General features: G+C 39.1%; 1 protein-coding gene across 1 annotated transcript in view; it reads right to left on the bottom strand.

Annotated features, from left to right (window-relative positions):
- Nucleotides 1–20870, bottom strand: part of LOC136880928 (E3 ubiquitin-protein ligase RNF216) — a 162309-nt gene that overhangs the window by 95889 nt on the left and 45550 nt on the right. Inside the window, exon 2 of the mRNA XM_067153457.2 lies at nt 15021–15068. Coding sequence (XP_067009558.2) covers nt 15021–15047 — 27 coding nt within the window. The 5' untranslated portion in view covers nt 15048–15068. The remainder of the gene's footprint in view (nt 1–15020; nt 15069–20870) is intronic.

Raw genomic sequence — 20870 nt, 5'->3', positions numbered from 1 at the left:
ATACTCATTGCACCTATTTAGATATTAGACTGCAGGCTCTCACCACAATCTGCCATTAAGACCAAGTCATCAGCATAGGCCAGACTGCTTACTACATTTCCACCTCATTGAATCCCTCCCTGCCACTTTATACCTTTCAGCAGATGATCCATGTAAACTAGGAACAGCAAAGGTGAAAGATTACAGCCTTGTCTAAACCTGTAAGTAACCTGAACCAAGAACTCATTCTACCATCAATTCTCACTGCAGCCCAATTGTCAACACAAATGCCTTAATCCCATAGTCCCCCAGAATGGCGAACATCTTTTCCCTTGGTACCCTGTCATGCGCTTTCTCTAGATATACAAAACATAAACACAACTGTCTATTCCTCACGTAACATTTTTCAATTACAGGCACGTACTGAAAATCTGATCCTGGCAGCTCCTCTGTGGTCTGAAACCACACTGGTTTTCATCCAACTTCCTCTCAAGTACTGATCACACCTTCCCTTCCAAGATGCCTGTCGTGACACAGGTATATTCATGACGTGAAGTGATGATAAGTCAGATTGCTCCCCGAGCAGTGTGCTGGTTTTACTTCAAAGGGCCTGGGGGATACGCTACGTGTGAAAGAGACGAAGTCCACAGCTTCCCAAATACCTCCTTTTTAATTGCAGACCGATTAATATATAAATATATACAGTATATACAAGCTTCTCCTCAATCTCGAATAGTAATGACTTCGAAGACTTGGCGTGGTCAGCTATCAGTAGTGAGTACTCTTAAGTCCTGACTCGGACCTTATTATTATTATTATTATTATTATTATTATCATCAAAGATCTGACTGACAGAGCTTCCGCTCGCCTCCCGGTAGAATCCTTCCAAAAAAAGTCCCCTCCAAGGTGTGTACCTTGGTTTTATACTCTCTCTACGATACGCCCTCCTTCTAGAAAGGAATCGAAGTTCTATTGCCTATGGTAACTGGTCACAGTCATCCAGAACAAAAACTCCCCTTTTTGTTCTCCAACTATCCACCTTTTCTGAAGACATACTACGCATTTAGCAGGGTGCAGTTTCCTGCTTCATGACTCACCACAGCTCAACCAAGCCATTTCTTCTAATTGCACAACTTGTTACTTTTCTACATTTTGTATGCCTTCATAACTCAATACCTCTGTGGTTCTTATTTTTACGTAAAATCTCTTTCTAATATTACTTATATTACTTTGGCCTCACCACCATCACACAGATAAGAATATTTACTCATATTTTCCCTTACAATATCAACTCATGTCTCAATGGCACTATTCTTTCTACGTTCCCGGTCACAGGTTCAATCCTCGGAAGAGTGATAGTCCTGAGCTCAAACTGGGGCAGACACGACATGCCAGCGAATACTTTGCCTGGTATACTAATCAATGAGATACCTTGACAGTTGTTGCAATCCTGCCTGTTCCCTTGCTTATAGATAGGTGCACTTACTACTTTTGTCCAATCTGAAGGTACCTTACCAACACTCCATGCTAATCTTACTACTCTATGAAGCCATTTCATCCCTGCCTTCCCACTATACTTCACCATTTCAGGTCAAATTTCATCTATTCCTGCTGCTTTATGACAATGGAGTTTATTTACCTTCCTTTCCACTTCCTAAAGCGTAATTTCACCAACATCATTTTCCGCTTCCCCATAAGCTTGGTTATTCGCGACGCCACCAGAAAGATTTCCTTTTATGTTGAGAAGATTTTCAAAATATTCCCTCCACCTGTCCAGTGATTCCCTAGGATCTATTACGAGTTCACCTGAATTAGCCAGAACACTGTTCATTTTCTTTTGCCCTCAATGCCTAAGATTTTTTATTACTGTCCAGAAAGGTTTCCCTGCTGCTTGACTTAGTCTTTCCAGGTTATTACCATAATCTTCCCCACGATTTCTTTTTGGATTCAACACTCTGTTTCATTCATCTACGTACAATTTCCTGTCTGCACCGGCCCTTGTTTGGAGCCATTTCTGATAAGCCTTCTTTGTACATTTACAAGCTGCTCTCACTTCATCATTCCACCAAGATGTTCGCTTTTTCCCATCTTTACACACAGTCGGTCCTAGGCATTCCCTTGATGTTTCTATTACAGCATCCCTGTATGCCACCCATTCTCTTTCTATATCCTGAACCTGTTTATTGTCCACTGTTTGAAACTTCTCACTAATCATATCCATGTACTTCTAATTTCCTCACCCTGGAGATTTTCTATCCTTATTTGTTTGCAGGCAGATTTCAATTTCTCTATCCTAGGCGTAGAGATACTTAGTTCACTACAGATCAGATAGTGGCCTGTATCATTGAGAAATCCCTGAAAAACCTGTACATTCCCAACAGACTTCCGGAATTCGAAGTCAGTTAAGATATAATCTATAATGGATCTTGTACCACTAGCTTCTCATGTGTAGCAGTGAATAGCCTTATGCTTGAAGAATGTATTCATAACTGCTAAACCCATACTAGCACAGAAGTCCAGCAAACGCTTCCCGTTATCATTAGCTTCCATATCTTCCCCACATTTACCAATCACCCTTTGTATCCCTCAGTTCTATTTCCAACTCTCACATTGAAATCGCCCATTAAGCACTATCCTATCCTTGCTGTTGACCCTGACTACGATGCCACTCAACGCTTCATAAAAAAGTCAACATTCTCATCTGCAACCACACATGGTGAATACAATGAGACAATTCTCGTCCTAATTCCTCCAACTGCGAAATCTACCCACAGCTTTCACTCAGTTCCGTGCCTAACAGAAACTATGTTGCATGCAATAGTATTCCTGTTAAACAGCCCTACCCCACACTCTGCCCTTCCCTTTTTAACACCCGTCAAGTGCACTTTATAATCTCTTCTTCATTATCTCCCTTACCCAAATATCACTTTATACTAGCTCATCCAGATGCATCCTCTTTGCTGACTCAGCCAGTTCTACTTTCTTTGTTCTATAAGCCCTATTCATATTGACAACTCCCCATTGAACCCCATTTCGTTCGCCAAGTTGTTTCCAAGGAGTCCCTCGCCTGTCAAATGAGAGTGGGACTCTGTTACTCCCATAGATCAGAGGCTTGCTGAAAATGTTCTGACCTCGGTAAATTTGTGAAGCAGGATGCTACCCTCCTTACACATAGTCCAAGTGAGGATCTCCCCTCTAACGAGTTAGGGACCACTGGTGGATTGTATAGTCCTAGCCACCTGAACACAAGGAGGGCCATGACTTAGAATATGTCCGAGGTGCCCACTCCCATTCCACAGCAACTGGTATCCCGACTCTCAGGACCACTTACTAGGCCACTCAGCCGTTGTCTATGGTTCACGAACTAGGACATGACTATTAACATTAAACCTGGACAGGTCGCGCTCGTTGATGCGACGTGAGGAATGGCGTGGGGTACTTTCTGACCACGACTGAACTTGGTCTAATAACAAAATTACTAATTTTTATGTATCATATATTGATGTATTAGGTTTAATAACTAAATAGCATGACATGTTAACAAAATAAGTGTATATATATCAAGTACTAATTAGCTTCAGAGCATATGAATGTTATAGAAGTAAAAACTTGTCATGCACAGGAATAATTTTTATTAAACACCGTATTTTCCTGAATTCTGCTAACTACGTAATGCTATTCCTGCAGTATATCCCTGGGTGACGGGGAAGGGTGCTTCCAAAATAATCACGCTGTTGGAAATAATTATACTCTTCATGACAATCCATATTGTGATAAGTAATTTGTATGCGAATATAATTTCCTTTGACTTGTTCATTTTCCAGATTTGTACAGTTTACAATGAGTTCCAACATATCATTCATGAAAAACTGCTTCAAGCTTCTTCAAGCGATGATGCATTTCTTGCTACGAGTCACCATATCATCATCATCATCATCATCATCATCATTTACCATTATCCAGCTCCTTTAGGGTTGGGGTCAGGGGTAGAAAAAAAATAGAAATAATTCAGTAGCCAGCCCCTTTTTATCAGGAGCCAGCACATTTTTTGCAAATATACATTATGAACACCACAGGTTAGACTATGATCAAGCTACGTTTTATTTTTGAAATGTAGCCTTAAGTAGTATAGTCTCAGTTCATATAAGAATGGAAATGTATATTTTAAGAGATACTAACCCAAATAATCACCAGTCACTTTCAAGATCAGCGTCTTTTAAAATTACACTACATGTGCCTGTTTGATTTCCCACCAGTAACATTCAACTTGGTTAACAATGCAAACAAACCTTCAAAATCAGTGCAGGGTCATATTTTTTTTTCAGTATGATAAGATGCCATGAACAATGCATTCATATGCTGTAACATATTAGCATTCATTTTCTTGACGCACCTCGCTGAAAGTGCACATTCGGGATTTTTCATGAAACATTCAATATTCTGCTGGCCCCGCAATGTAGTGGTAGCGTGCCTGCCTCTTACCCGGAGGCCCCGGGTTCGATTCCCGGCCAGGTTACGGAATATGACCTGGATCTGAGGGCTGGTTCAAGGTCCACTCAGCCTACATGATTACAATTGAAGAGCTATCTGACGGTGAGATGGCGGCCCCGGTCAAGAAAGCCAAGGATAACGGCCGAGAGGATTCGTCGTGCTGACCGCATAATCTGCAGGCCTCCGGGCTGAGCAGCGGGCGCTTGGTAGGCCAAGGCCTTTGGGGCTGTTACGCCATTTTTTCAGCCTCCTGACACTTCGAGTGAGGATAGGATTTTTCGTATGTTTTAAACGTTTCCAGTTTAAATGGTCCTAAAAATCCGGATACACCAGGGTGCGAAATCAGAAATAAATGGGAGGGGGGGTGGCGGAAGGGACATAGGGTTTAACTACTAGTGTTTTTTCAGGCAGTATTTCTCGGGGGGGGGGGGTTAAATTTCTCCTGTAATTTAATTACCCCTCCCTCCCCAGACAAATGTAAATTGTAGATCTTTTTGTTTGAATTTTGTTGTTATAACGAGAATGATAAACATTAGAACATCATTCCAATCAGCTGAGAAGTTTCGAAAGACGAGGCGCGATTTGTCCAGATTTATTGCTTTATTAGTGGAACGTTCCTCTATCAGGGCTGTTTTGACTGAAAAAAATTGTCGGTTTGTACACTGCTTAAGTGAATATTGTCCTATTGACTACTTAGCGGAAACACACCCTTTCCAAGAAGTACAAGAGTGGTGTAAGCTCGAGCTACTTAGAGAAATGACAAAGGAGGAGAACTTCAAGTAATTTATATTTTTTCCGAGTATCAGATGGGCTTGTCAGAGTGAAATATGAACAATAGGTTGCAGGTCCGGATTGCCACTGCTGCGTTGTTTTATTGCTGAAGGTCTGGCAGTCACTTGAATTATTGCTGATGTTTTCATAAAAATATGTGCAGAAAAAAATCATTAATTTCAGTCCAAAATTATATGTGTTCTACATTTTCCTCATAATTTTATAATGAAAGAATCCCCCCCGGGCAATTTTAGTGGGGGGGAACCTTTGAGATAAAATCGTCGGTGGGGGAGAAATCTCCCCCCCCCCCCCCCCTGCGATTTCGCACCCTGGGAAACACCTTTAAAATGTTTATCGGCAATACTACGAAAGTTACTGCATAATTTACACTTCGCAATTCCTTCTTCATAGCACAGCCACGGTAGTCATTCAAGCTACGATTCTCTGCATTGTGTATCATTCTCATACTTCTCTGAACCACTAACATTCAGCTTGCTTAACAATGTAACCACCAAACTTTCAAAATCAGTGTAGGGACTGTTATTTTTTGCAATATGATAAGATGCCATGAGCAACGCATTCATATGCTGTGACATATTAGCATTCATTTTCTTTACACACTTCGCTGAAAGTGCTGAAATTTCCGTTTGCCTGAAAATTGAAATTTTGACGTATGTTTGATGTTTGACCTATCATTGTCTTAAATACCATAAATTCCATGCTGGTCATTGTCGTCCTGAACTCTACAGTCGGCACTTCCATCAAATGTTTTCTCACATTCACTCCCTTCTGTATCACTTTGTGTTACATTTACGGGCCCTACTTACGAAAAAAAATCTGAAAGAGTACACTGTTTGTTACTCGCATCAGTCAATTTGTGCGGTTTTGTTCGTTTCATTTTGCCGCTTTTCTCAAGTATAGCCCAGAAACGTAAAATACATCAGCGTTAAATGGCTTCCGAGTTCGCGGGCTTCGATGTCTGATGCTACGTTGCCAATTTTCCCTAAACGCACAGGAATAAAAACAACAGTATTTATAAGGTGCAAACTGTTCAATACCAAAATGCTGTAATTAAATTAAAAGTATAAATATTGTTCGGTGAAAATACAAGAATTGATAAACATGTCATTCCGTATGTTCTAAATACAAAGAATGAATTCCACGGGAATTTATCAGCCCTGCTTTGGCGGCAATAGTTGAGGAACGGCTAGTCACGGGAAGGATGGCGGTAATGTAGTGTTTGTGGAATTATTTAACGTAGTAGGTCTCTGCATTTCTCCACAACTCTGGTCTGATCTTTGTACTCGGCTACCGATAGCTGATCATCTGTAATAGAACTCGATGTGTTACGATACGTCCACATGAAAGGATACTTGTTTGACGGGTTACAACGATATCTCCCATGACCGCTAGACTTGACCGTGCAGAACTGAAATGTCCAGTTCCAAGGTACGAAGAGCAATTACAGAATTCAAGACTTTGCCAGAAGCACAGAAAATGTTTGTTGCACATACCGTATTAGAATATATAAGCTACAGAAAAAAAAACATGAAACATCACACGACTTGTTACTTTGTAAAGCAATGGGAAAGTACATGTAAGGGAACTCCGGATTTCAAAAAATAAATTTTCAAAACCGAATTTGAAAATTCAGGCGCCAGGTAAAAATTTTCAGGCGCCATGGTGACTGGGCGCCCGGTATTTTTCGACCCCTGGTTGGGGTATATATGGCACTTCTCCTTCTTCCTCTTTTCTTCCATCATTCCTCTTCCACGATCTTGTCCCAGTCTAAATTTTGTCTTCTTATGCCACTCTTCACTGATTCAATCCACCTTGTTCTTGGAATTCTATTCTCCTCCATCCTCTTTACATGTCCAAACCACCTTAGTATATTCTTTTCAATTCTTTCATTTAGCTTTCATATCCCAACTTCCTTCTTGACATCTTCATTTCTCACTCTGCCTTTCCTATCATACTTCTTAGGCATTTCATCTCACTGGCTTGAATTCTACTCTCTTGCCTGCTAGTCAAAGTCCCAAGTCTCAGCTGCATAAGTCAGTATGGGTTCATAGTACATTTTGTATATTATCTCTTTACTTTTCCTTGGTACTTCTTTGCTCCAAACAAGTTTTCTTACACTTTTGTAGAATGCATTGTCCTGCTGTACCCTCCTGCTAATCTCCATGTCCCCCCTGGCATTTTGCATTAATTCACTTCCTAGGTTTTTAAAGCTGCCCACAATTTCCAGACTCTGGACTTCCTGCTTTCACAGTGCCCTTTCCTTGCCTTTCCCCTCTCGACATCACCATATTCTTGCTTTTACCTTTACTGAAGTTCATGACATACTTCTCAATTTTTTTGTTCAGTACATCTAGTTGTTGTTGCACTTCTTTGCTGTTCTTTCCCCAGTTTCACATCATTATCTGCAAATAGCAGTATCTTCATCTCTTTATCTCCACAGGCTTCCTTTGTTTAATTCACAATTTCATCCATGATCATAATAAACAAAAGAGGTGACAGCACAACCCCCTGTCTCAGTCCAGTCTTATTCCTAAACCATTCCGTCTTTCCAACTGGGGTCAGTACCCTGCTAACCCAGTTATTGTGCATTGCTTGCACCATTTCTAACATTTCTCTTCCAAGTCTCTTTTTAACCATGGTTTCCCAAACCTTCTCTCTGGGGACACTACCATATGCCTTTTCTGTATCTAGGAAAGTCAAGACCAGGTCTTTCCATATTCCCAGTTCTTTTCCATCAGCTGTCTCATGCTAAAGATTGGGTGCACTGTACATCTTCCACTCCGGAAGCCATATTGTTCCTCTTGTTACTCTCCTTCAATCTTTCTTCTCATTCTTCTTTCTAACTAGGCCTACCTGCGATATAAGTGTGATTCCTCTATAGTTAAAACAAAATTTCTTGTCCCCTTTCTTAAACACTGGTATTATTATGCCTTTTTTTTTTTTTTTTCCAGTCTTCTGGAACCCATTTATGTTTTCACATACACTTGAATAGTCTGTACAACCATTACATACCAACAGGTCCAGCAACCTTTAGCATTTCCACACTGATTTCATCCATCCCTGTTGCTTTTCCCATCTTCATCTTTTGTACCACTAACACCACTTCCAGCACTGTTATCCTTGCACTGCATTGCTTCTATCCACCCACCCCCCCACCCCCCTGTAAAGATGTTCACATTGAATAGCTTATCAAAATATTCCTTCCATCTTCTCTTTATCTTTTCTGGGTATGTTAACAATTCTCCATCTTCCTTTTTCACTAGCTTTGTGATAACACTTTCTGTCCTCTTATTTCTTATAAGTCCATACAGCATGCTTTTACTGCCACTTACATCTACTTCCATCTTTTGTGTAAATTCTTCCCAACTCCTCTTCTTTTCTTCTCCTACCACCTTCTTACATCTCTGTTTGCTGTTGAGATACTTCCTCTCGCTTTCTTCTGTTTGATCTCGGATCCATTCTCGCCAAGGTGTCTTCTTTTCTTTCACCACTTTCCTCACTTCCTCATTCCACCACGGAGTCTCCTATCCTTTCACTCTTGTAGATGTGCTGCCACAAGCAGTCTCTGCTGCACTAACAAACGCCTTTTTAAAATTGGCCTACTCCTCTTCTACATTTTCCACTTCAGTAGGTAACTGGGATTTGTTGCTTCAATCTCTCCTGAAAAATAATCTTTTTTGTCTTTCAATTTCCATACTTTTATTTTACTTTCTCTTGTCTCTTTTAGTTTTTTTAATTTTTCCAAACCATAATTTTGCCACCACAACTCTATGGTCCCCACAATTGCTTCTCCTGGTAAAGCTGTCACATCCATCAACTTCATGAGATTTGTCCTTTCCACTAAAATGTGGTCAATTACCAATTTTGTTCTTCTGCCACCCCACCTATATCGTAATTTTCCTGCTGTTTTTCTTATGAAACCATATATTCCCCACTATAAGTCCATTCCTTTCACGGAAGTCCACTAGTTCCTCTACTTCACAATTCTTTTTCCCATATCCATATGGTCCAATGACTTCTTCCTTTTCTTGTCTCTTGTTTCTGCCCTGTGCATTCAGATCTCCCATAATAACCATTTCCACACCTGAAATTTATCTTTCTACTTTCTCCAAGAATCCTTCAATATCTTCTTCCCTGTGTCCCATCTGTGGTGCATACACTTGTATGAAGTCCATCACTTCATTCTTCATCTTTAGTCTAATCTTCATTATTCTGTCACTCACACATTCTACCACTTCAACATACTCCTCCAATTGCTTCGAAATGATTAGCCCCACTTCGTTTATTGGCTCTTGGTCACCACTCCAGTATAATGTGTAGCCTTTCCTCAATTTCTTCCTTCCGTTACCTTTCCGTTTCACTTCACGCAGCCCCATTATTTCCACCTTCACCATGAAGTATACTACTTCCTCCGCCTTTCCTGTCAGTCATAAGTTTTACTTTTCCTATCTTAATGTTGGTTACTGGTCACCCATTTCTCATAGTTCCCCCAGTACCCTGAGAACCTTTTCCATGGCTGATCTACGAGTACCATATCACGTATAATAGGCTATTATTACGATGGGGTCGCCACTCCCAAAATCATTTTACACCTACTGCAAGGTGTTATTCTAGGCTGCTCCACTGGAGTACAGACGCCTTCTGTACGCCACCTCTAGGGGTTAACAGGCTCACTCAGAATACATATGGCCAAGATGCGAGGAACATAACCACATTCTGTCCAAGGATACAAGATGCAACAGTCTCTTTACCACGGCAGCAACTGTCTGGAACATTAAATATTGGCAAGATGGCACCGACAACTAGTTCAATGGGATTCTTCACCCCCTATTTGTCAACATTTGTCTTATTGAACTTGCTTCCTTTCCAATCCAAGTAGCTTTCAGCTCCAGAGCACTGCAGACTTTTCTGGATTGCATCAAATGTATCAGTTCTAGATTTGATAACTCCATACGCTTCTTCAACAGTATGTTTTACATCTGCACGAAACATTTATTTAAGGACATCACTATTAGTGTATGCCTAGCTAGGTGCAGCCTTTTGGGACCATTTCCTGCCCCAAGTACAACAGAGTGCCCTAACCTCTACCCGCTCATCCACCCTCTAGGAGACTGTTGGCACTTGGTAGAGGGTTCTTCTTATACCGGAAGATTCTGTCGTTTTCACACTACCCTATACAATTTCCTTCTCGTTGTCTTGCGGCGGTATCATGTAGGTTCCACAAGCTCAATTTTCTTAGTTAATTTCCTAATTTAGTCAAGACTGAACAGAGGAACTTCGTTAGCTTAAAGTACAGGAGTATAATTTCAGCTACACAGTAGTATTCTAAATAATTTGAGAAGCCAATAGCTTAATTTTAAAGATAAGTTAATCATTGTTATTCTGAGATCATATATTGGTAATGAATAACTGCAAACTTATCAACTTACATTCACAGATGTAAGATTTTTGACTAAATTATTTCGCCTGTAAATGTTTTAAAGAACAAGTGATGAAAACGTCACCATAAAAAAAATCTGAGTTGATTTTCTACTTTGCTGAACTACAAAACCATGTCACAAGTGTGCGCTGTAGTAGCTTCTTTTTGGTCATAGAATATGTTAAATCTGCACAAGATAGTTAATTTAATAGCCAGTCAAATAAACGTTCACAGTATTACGACTTTACAACCCACTTCACTAAAATACTAGTGTTAATAACATAACCTTCACTTGCATAAATTCCAAACTAATCGTATTTTCCACTATCGTAAATAAGGCTATTTTCTCTTTAGTGAACCAGGACTCCCTAATGTTTCAGATGCAGTTTACCTATGTCCACCGCCATCTTAAATTTCCTCTTGTTTATTCTATTGACTTACAGTATAACTTCTTTACTAATTCAGATCTAAGCTAAGAAGTGAGCTAAAGTTTGTCCCTTAGTAGCTTTGGACCTATGTAAAAAAAATAAAAAAAATAAAAAAAATATATATATGGTTGTCTCTTGCGAGTAATTTTGCAGCGTGTTATTTTAGTAAATGTTTTAACATATATAAGTGGGAAATACTAGATAACACTCCTTCTTGAGTATGGGTACATAATAACTACTGCCGTTTTTAAAATTCAATTAATAACTCTTGTAATCCTTTTCTTCTTTATCAAAATCCCACACTCATAATCTAGCCCAACTTATTGTGTCTACAATGGAAATGTCACAGTCTGCATTTCACAGCCATGACGAATTGTCATGGTTTCAATTTACTGTAACTTGTCTTTAGACCCAAATCCTAAGGAATTGTCAGCATATGTTACTTACTGACATGTCTAAAGGAAGATCTCAATGCCGAGATTCCTTTAATATGAAAAACTCATGAGAAAAGAGCAGAAATGTCAGGATTTTAATTTGAAAGCCTCAAATGAAGAAAAATGGAATGAATAAAAGATACCGTAATAACGATGAATACAGATAGTAGCAAGGCACTCTTAAACACAGCAAAGATACCGAAGGAGAAAAGAATCTGAAGTAGTCAGTACTAAGTAATGAAAAGAAACAAACAACAAATCAAACCAAACACAGAAGGATAGGAATACATATTAGCAGAAACAAGACAGGTTACTGTGGGGAAAAAGAGCAACAGGAAGAGGACCCATTACATTATAACGGGCAAATAAAGATATTAAAAAGGAAGTACAGATTAGAAAGAAATAGAGTTAGGAATGGTTGCAAGAGTAGGAACAGATTGAAGGAGCTCACTAGAAAATAGAATTCAGCAAAAAAATTGGCTAAGGATAACATGATGGCAAACATAATTGGGAGCCAAATGAATTTTAGGGAGCAACGGAAGGATATGTATAGATACCTAAGGCGGAAACAGGCTCATCCCAAAAGGACATTCCTGGGATCATTAATGAACAAGGGGAGTGTACATGCGAGGACTTACAGAAGGCAGAAGTATTCAGTCAGCAATATGTAAAGGTAGTTGGATATAAAGATAATGTCCTGATAGAGGAGGCGATTAACAATGGCGAAATACTGAAATTTACCTATGATAATAAAGACATTTATAAAAAGATACAAAAGTTAAAAGCTAGAAAGGCAGCTGGGATTGATAGGATTTCTGGGGATATATTAAAGGCTATGGGATGGGATGGGATATAGTGTCATATCTGAAATACTCATGTGATAACTGTTTGCATGAAGGAGGTATACCAAATAATGGAGAGTTGCAATAGTAACCCCACTGTACAAGGGCAAGGGTGACAATCATAAAGCAGGAAATTATGGGCCAGTCAGCCTGATGTGTAGTTTGTAAGGTCTGATTATATTAAGACACGTCTTTCAAAATTACGAACTGGTTTCATAGAAGGCAGTTCAGGTTTAGGAAAGGTTATTTATTCCACTTGTGGAAGATATAGCAATATTTTACAATTTGTTTTATGACGCACCAACACGATGGGATAGGAAAGGCTAAGGAGAGGGAAGGAAACAGCTGTTGCCTTAAATAAGGTACAACCCCAGCATCTGCCTGGTGTGAAAATGAGAAACCATGGAAGACCATTTTTCAGGGTTTCTGACAATGGAAAATGAACCCACTATCTCCCGGACGCAACCTCACAGTTGCACGCCCTTAACTGCATGGCCAACTTGCCAGGTAGCAGATATTTTAGATTCAAGAGGTCAAATGAACTGTATCACTATTGACCTATCCAAGACTTTTGATAGGGTAGATGATGGGGGATTACTGACAAAAATGAGGGCAACTGGACTAGACAAAAGAGTGGTTGAATGGGTGGCTACATTTCTAGAAAACAGAATTCAAAGAATTAGTGTAGGTGAAGCATTATCTGATCCTAACGATTAAGAGGGGGGGGTCTCGCAGGGCAGGATTATTAAACCTTAACGTTTTCTTATATATATAAATTATATGCGTAAAGATCTGGAATCACAGATAAGGATATTTGCAGGTGATGTTATAGAGTACTTAACGAGATGCAGTATCGTGAGCGACAGCAGAGGAACTTAAACAATGTAGTGAGATGGACAGCAGACAATGGTATGAATGTAAACGGGATGAAAAGTCAAACTGTAAGTTTCACCAGGAGGAGAAGTCCTCTCAGTTTTAATTACTGTGTTGATGGGGTGATAGTACCTCATGGGGAACAATGTAAGGTGTTAAGGTGTTAATATAAGGAATGATCTTCATTGGGGTAATCATATTAACGAGGTACTTAAGAAAGGTTACAGATCTCTTCACATGGTTACGAGAGTGTTTAGGGATTGTAGTAAGGATATGAAGTTACCATGAAGTTGGGCCAAACTTAGCACACTGGGGCGAAACGCTGGCAACCACGAGTGAGTTAATTGGAAAATTTATAATGTCCAATAACGGATCAACTATATTGGTATTATGCGGTATGTTTCGAGCTGTTGATGGTTGGCGTGGAATGACATAAGTAGAAGAATAAGCTTGAGTGGAGCTTTTAAAAGTAGGGAAAATCATAATATGGAAATAAAGTTGGAATTCAAGAAGACAGATTGGGGCAAATAATTCATTCATTTATAGGACAAGGAATAAGGGATTGGAATAAATTATCAAGGGAAACAATCGATAAATTTTCAAGTTCGTTGAAAATATTTAAGATATAGCTAGGTAAACAATTATAAATACGGTAGAGTCCCTCTAATCTGAACTAATTGGGACCGAACCCTGTTCAGATTAGCAAAAATTTGGAATAGGTGGATTTTCGTCAAATACAACCAACATATTGACTTTTAGTGTTTATGTGTTAAGTATTAAAATGATTGAAAGTAGGAAATTAGAACAGTATGCTGTAATTTATTTTACAACTACATTCTGAGGCTCAAAATCCAATTACTGTACTGTAATGTTTTTATAAGCACTGTTGGTGTCTACCTAACACGAGCAGCCTGGTGAAAGTCAGAATGGAAGCAGTGACCTTCAACTAACGAGCATGAGAGCTCCCCACTCCTCCTACTCCTCCTTTTACTCTCAGTACAGTGTGTCTAGTGCAATCTCCCGGAATGTGTGTGCCTACTGTAATAGTGTATGCTTTGTTTCGTGAGGGCTGAGTTTGTTCTACATTCTGTTCCTAGTCCCTGCTGTCTCTCATTGTGGCAAGCAAATGTCAACACAACTCGTATACGTTAAAAGAAAAACTTGAAGTGTTAAAAAGACTGAACAATGGCAAAAGTGCCACTCAATTATCAACTGAATTTGGTGTCGGCAAAGCAACCATTGGCGACTGGAAAAAAGAACCATGTTAAGACTGAGCAGTTTTGTTCTGCTGAGCAGTTTTGTTCTGCTATGAGTGAAAAGTCTCTTGAAAAAAAAAGGCAAATGACATTGTCCTCATATGAAAAACTAGACGAAGCCGAGGCTATTTGTACAACATTCTAAAACAGACAAATAAATGGCAGTAGTCATTACCAATAGCCAGGCATATTCAGGTGGCTAACCTGACATAAGGACATGCTTTGAATCTTACAAACACTTGAAGGCATTAAACTCAATACAAGAGCAGAACCAATGAACGACTAAAACCAGTTAACAGAAGCAGATATATTACTTCCACACCACGGGACTGGTGACAAATTACTTACAACATATAACTTCTATAAATGGAAGGCAATTATCGAAGTTACCATATCTCAACAATAGTTAACATATATTAACAATGGTACTTATCTTAATGGAAGTTATGATCAAAACAAATACCGGTACATTCAACTTACAAGCAACTTATTATGAGGAAACTTACTTGTGTAGGTGGAACCCAGTAAGCCATTTCTAGATGATACTGGAACTCCTGAAATAATAAACAATGGGCTAATTAGTACAGCAAGTTCACAAATATAAAAGCTATCATGAAAAAACTTTAAAATCAGCCCTAAAACCATGAGACATGTGTACCTCTTAAATGATCTACTGATAATGACAATTTTATGGAATTTAAGTGATTTTCATTACCACTACTGTCCTTAAGTTATGTGCTGAAAATGGCTACAAAGTAGTGTAATTCCATGGAAATATGGACATGAGTTGGAAAAAATAACTTTAATAGAAGGAAGTTTATTTTTGTGTTGTAGTTCATCACCTCCAAACCTTTAGAATTTAAGTGGTATATCTTGTTTTTGCTGAGGTGATGACGGAAGCCATGTATAGACAGTTTTGTTAGTACGTGCCTCATCTCAAAGTTTGCTGACGTCGAGGTCCTATAGTAAGTTTATTCCACCCACAATTATTTGTCCTTGAACCCCATGAATCTCCAGCTGCAGAAGGGCGAGTCTATTAGAACATTTTATACATACTCCAAAAATGGATGGATTAATGAAGAATTATTTTTCCATTGGCTCAAGCACTTGAAGAATTTATCTATGATCCAGTCCTATTCACACTGGGTAACCATTAAAGACACATTTCATTGAAAATACATTATTGTCAGGAAAAGGGAATTACAGTCGTAATCATCCTACTTCACTCTTCCCACCAGTTGCAGCCACTAAAATTCAACATGTTATGGCCTGATATTATTTCCGTGCCCAGATACAATGCTAAATTATGTTTTTCCAACATTCGGCTACAGGGACAGCTTTATCATTGACCTGCAAAATATCTTCCTTTGTGCACGGTGATGGTAAATGCTGACAAACCAGGTGTTCTTCATCATGTAGTAGTCAACAATCACAGGTCATGTCTCCTTGTACATAGCCCCACTTAACTAGGTCAGACTTGCGCTTTGAAACAACTGTCCACAGTAGTTTAAGGGTCTTCCAGACAAGATACGGAAGGCAAAAACCTGCAGAAGGTTCTTACTTTAAACTCAGGGATGGATTATGTACTTGCTGTTACCACAGTTCATGCCTTCGTTTCTCTGATGTAAGTATCAACAAGTGGTATGGTTGTTCTTGAAAAACTCTTCCTTGACCTGAGTCTAACAGGCTGCATTTGATGGCCATAAAGGGGGTGACATGGATCAGTTGATTGCTTCCGACATTCAACTTCTGCTGCTACTTCCCTTCTTATGTGAGGAGGGGCGATTCCTGTGGTAGGATAGATATATTCTGTTGGAGTTGGTCTCAGACACCCTGTAATTATGCGACCAGTCTCGTTCACAGCAATACCTTCTTGCTTAGCATGGGCAGAGTTTCTCCATACAGTTGATGCATATTCTGCAGTTGACATGCAGAGGGCTGGGGCAGATGTGCAAAGAACATGAGGGTATGCACCCCCAAGATGTGCCTGTTAGTTTTACTAATAATATTATTCCTAGTTCACACCTTGTGTTGTTTGAAAGATAATGTTCTGTCCAGTTTCAAATCAAAGTACTTTGGTGTACAAAAGTGTTCAAGGAATACTCAATCCATTCCACGTGCAGTTTCTACTGGATTTTTTGTTACATAGATGAAAGGCACAAGCTTGAGTTTTGCTGGGGTTGGGTCTCAAATTATTGTTCTCGCAGTATGTAGCAAGTTCTTCGAGATATTTTGTCAGCTTTTCTTCAACCCCTTCAAATGTGTTCCCCTAAGCTCTCACTGCTTGTGTCATCAGCGTAAACTGCTCGACTTTGGCACGAATTGGTTGGTCATTAGTGCAGATGTTATAGAATAATGGTGCAAGAACACTTCCTTGGGGTAATCCATTCTTTTGAATTCTCCAGTGGCTGTTCTTATTTTGAAGAGAGACGTAGAAACGATTCTGAAGAATGCATTGAACAAATTTTGTAAAACCATATTCCCTTGTTTGATACACTTTATACACCAATCTCTTATGACTAATGGTATCATAAGCTGTGCTAAGGTCTGTGAAGGTAACACAAGTCACTTGTCCCTGCTCATAGCCATCCTCTATATGTTGTGTCAGATTGAGAACTTGTCCACAGCATGATCTTCCAGAATTAATTCCTGCTTGTTCAGGTATAACAGCTTCACCTTCAAGATGTGAAATACGGTTCAGTACCATTCGCTCAACGATTTTGAAAATATGGCACAATAGAGAAACAGGTTGATTTAGGTTCATTTGGCTCCCTGCCAGGCTTTAAAATAGCTACGACATGAGTGTTCCTCCATAGCCTTGGAACCTGGCAAGTGGTGACGCAGTTATTCATGAAACAGAGGATCGATTTCAATGTTTCAGGCCCAAAATGTTTTACTTGTTCTGTTCTCAACTCATCCACACCAGCTGCCTTATTATTCTTCATGTGGTGAATCGCTTCTTGCAGTTCAGCCAGTGAAAATGGTATTAAGTGAGTGGTGTTCATCTTAAAAGTTCATGTTGAAACTCCAGTCTTTTTGTCCGCCTGGTACTTTTACCATTAAGTAGTAGTTGATGAGCAATCTGATTGGATGTAACTTCACTCTTAAGTACCTGAGGTGAAGTTCGATCATTGCTGATGTTCTTAACCATTTTCCATGAACATCGGCTATTTTGTTTCATATCCAGATATTCTATTAGAGAGCACCATCTCTCTTGTCTTGAGGAGGTTATAGCACTAAGCAACTCCTTACTTGCTTCCACTGTTTCTTCTGAGATTGTTTCCATTGGGTGAGACACAATGGGATACGACGTCACGCCTAGCAATGAAGTAAATGAATTCCGTTACCAACCCGCGCACAAGAAATACACAACTGCACAATAAATACACAAGTGAATGCAATCTGTAAAGAAATAACTTTAGACCAACGGCTTTGGTTTTTAAAAGATTTCATTTCTTCTAGCGCCTGACCTTGCAAGTAACTTCAAGCATATGTATACTGGTTTATCTACCCCATCGAAAGCTGCTATTTATTTGTGTTAAGAGACATGAACAGTACTAAACGCTACGATATGTGAGAAATTCTACTGCTGAACCTTCGGACTTTCCGAGCTTAAAAATTTAAGAATAAAAAAAATCTGGTCTTCATCATATCTATGTAATACATTATGTAATACTCATAGTTTTGGGGTTTCAATTCGATGGTATGAAAGATATTGATGTTTCCCTTAATGCAATTATTTAAGGTTCCATGTTAGTAAAAGTATATTTACGTTGCGGAGCTCCCAACTAAGTATTATACACGAAGTGTTTGTGTAAGCTTATGGTGGTTTAATTTCATTTCCTCTTTTAATCATAATAATTATTTTAGTATTTTAATATTTTCAAGCCTTCCGAGCAAGTAAAAGAAAAGAATAAGTTTTAGGATGAAAGCCTTTCTGATGATTTACTCAGTACTTATGTAGGAATTTGATCATGGCGGTTGTCATTCTGTTACTCGGTGTAACAGAGTGCAAACGTAAAGGGGGCGTTGCTCCTTGTATTTGACACAAGAGTGTCTGCTTATTATTAATACCTTGACTGTCATCTGATTTTGGGAAGGATTGTTAACCAGGTCTTGTGACTGGTTTGATTGAAGTTACTGTTCTTTGTGGGATATTTAATTAATTGCTCTAATTGTGAATTATTTGCATGTCATTGCATAATTTCTGCCGGATTCCTGAAATAATGTGTGTTTTGGGTTACAACTGTTTCTTACTCCGTTTGTGGTAACCGAGATAACCCATTGGAGAAGTTTTCAGCCTGCATATTGAGATAATTGATTCAAGTTTTTATTTTTGAGTGCATCTCTCATTTCTTAAGTGCTCAGAATTGAATTACAGATTGGATAGTGGTAGTTACCTTAAATGATTTTTAATTTTCAATTCAACTACATTGATTAATTGTTCTGAAAGATTTTCTGCACTCATTCTTAAAGGTTGATTTTAATATTATATTTTGAATTGATTTTTCATTTATTAATTGCTCGGAAATTTAAATTATTATTATTATGAAGGTCAGATGTTCTTAAATGATTTGTCCTATTAAAGTTTGTCCTTCAAATTATCAAGGAATTATTATTTCAGCCAATTAGTTAATTATTTGTTTATTTGATTCACTCGACCTCTTGCGCCCTTGCTTCCGCAAACGGCGACGACCTTTCTTACGGGATAATAGGTAGGTATTCTGATATTATTTTATTTGTTTATTATTATCCCAGGTCGTGCTAACACTCTTGCCCCTTTGCTATTGTGTTGTGAGAAGACCAATGAAGGTGTCCCGCGGGATACTAAGAGGCCTAGGACCGCTCGCGGCTTCTAACCTCGGGGCTTACGCCCCCAGACCTCCTTTGCTTGATCCACACCAATGGTTTAACCAATTCAGACCAATGGCTTTGTCACTAACCTACCCTAACCAATCCAGACCAATGGAGGTGTCACACGGGATACTAGAAGCCTAGGGCCGTTTCAGGGCTTCTAATCCCCTTTGCTTGATTCAGACCAATGGCCCAACCTATCCAGACCAATGGCTTTGTCACGAGATTCGTAAATTCAAAAGTAGCGCTGCTGCACTAGGACTAGCTCTTTATATGAACAGTTGGCAGCTCTGTCCACCGCACGATCAACGAGAGAGAAATAAGTTGTTCTGAATTTTTGCCGATATTTCAAAATCACTTCAAAATATGTTTTGTCGTGTTTATCGTTACCGTAAACCAAAAAAAAAAAAAATTATGCCTTTAGGCACAGACCAACCTAACACTAACTTTAATTTTGTCTTCATACGACAGCATTGAAAATGGTTTGCTGAATTAAGCATTTTACTCGCAAGAAAGAGAAAATCATGCAAAAATTATGTGAAACTATACTTTGAGTAGCAGAGAAGAGAGATCCTTCCTTTATGCTTGCCAGGGACCAACCCACCCACCTCTATAAAAATTCTTACTTAACAGAAAAATTAAAATGAAGACTGCATGTCAAACTGCAAAATGCAACCATTTTCTGTATTACTATTGGCTGGAGAGCAGTTTAGCTACTCTACGATCTCTGATAGAGCTTGCATCGTGTGGCCCACGGCTGTCACGTTCTTTGAAAATAATTAAAGCACAAAGTTTGTAAGTAACGTGTCTTCATTTGCCGGGTGCAACTGCAGTATCCGCAGCATTAATTTATTACGTAAACGAAAAGTGAAATTCACAGATTCTTTAATTAGTCATAGGTTAATTAACCAACCAAATTGTTGAGGAGTTTCCAGCAGAGATCTCAAATTTGAAGTGTTGGGAAGTCATGTTTTGTGTGCAGAAACATGCCTGCAAGTTCAAGCACTCGGCCAAAAAGGATACTTATTTCAAGGGGAACCTTTCCCCTGTAAATGTTATATGGTTCGTAGCATACTGGTTACTAGTTTGTTTGTTTTGTTTTTTTCATTGCAGTGACAAAGATAGGTCTTATGGTGATGATGGGATAGGCAAAGACAATCAGTGGAAAGGAAGCGATCATGGCCTTAATTAAAGTACAGTCACAGCATTTGCTTGGTGTGAAGATGGAAAACCATCTTCAGGGGGTAGCCGACAATGTCATTCGAACCCACTATCTCCCGACTGCAAGCTGATAACTACACTTCAAACCACTTAAGCCATTTGCTCAGTAAGGTTCTCTTACTAAAGAGAAGAATATGTGGACTGGATTTTACGCAATTCATGGAAAAGCAATACAAAGTTCTTTCTCATGCCCATGGAATCCAGCAATGGCGCAAGGTTACTAAAAATTAATAAGAAATACATATCGACCAGGATTTCAACAATACCTGACTACTGGATGG

Source organism: Anabrus simplex, chromosome 9 (genome assembly GCF_040414725.1).
Source record: "Anabrus simplex isolate iqAnaSimp1 chromosome 9, ASM4041472v1, whole genome shotgun sequence".
Taxonomy (NCBI): Eukaryota; Metazoa; Arthropoda; class Insecta; order Orthoptera; family Tettigoniidae; genus Anabrus; species Anabrus simplex.
This window is presented reverse-complemented; position numbering and strand designations above follow the sequence as displayed.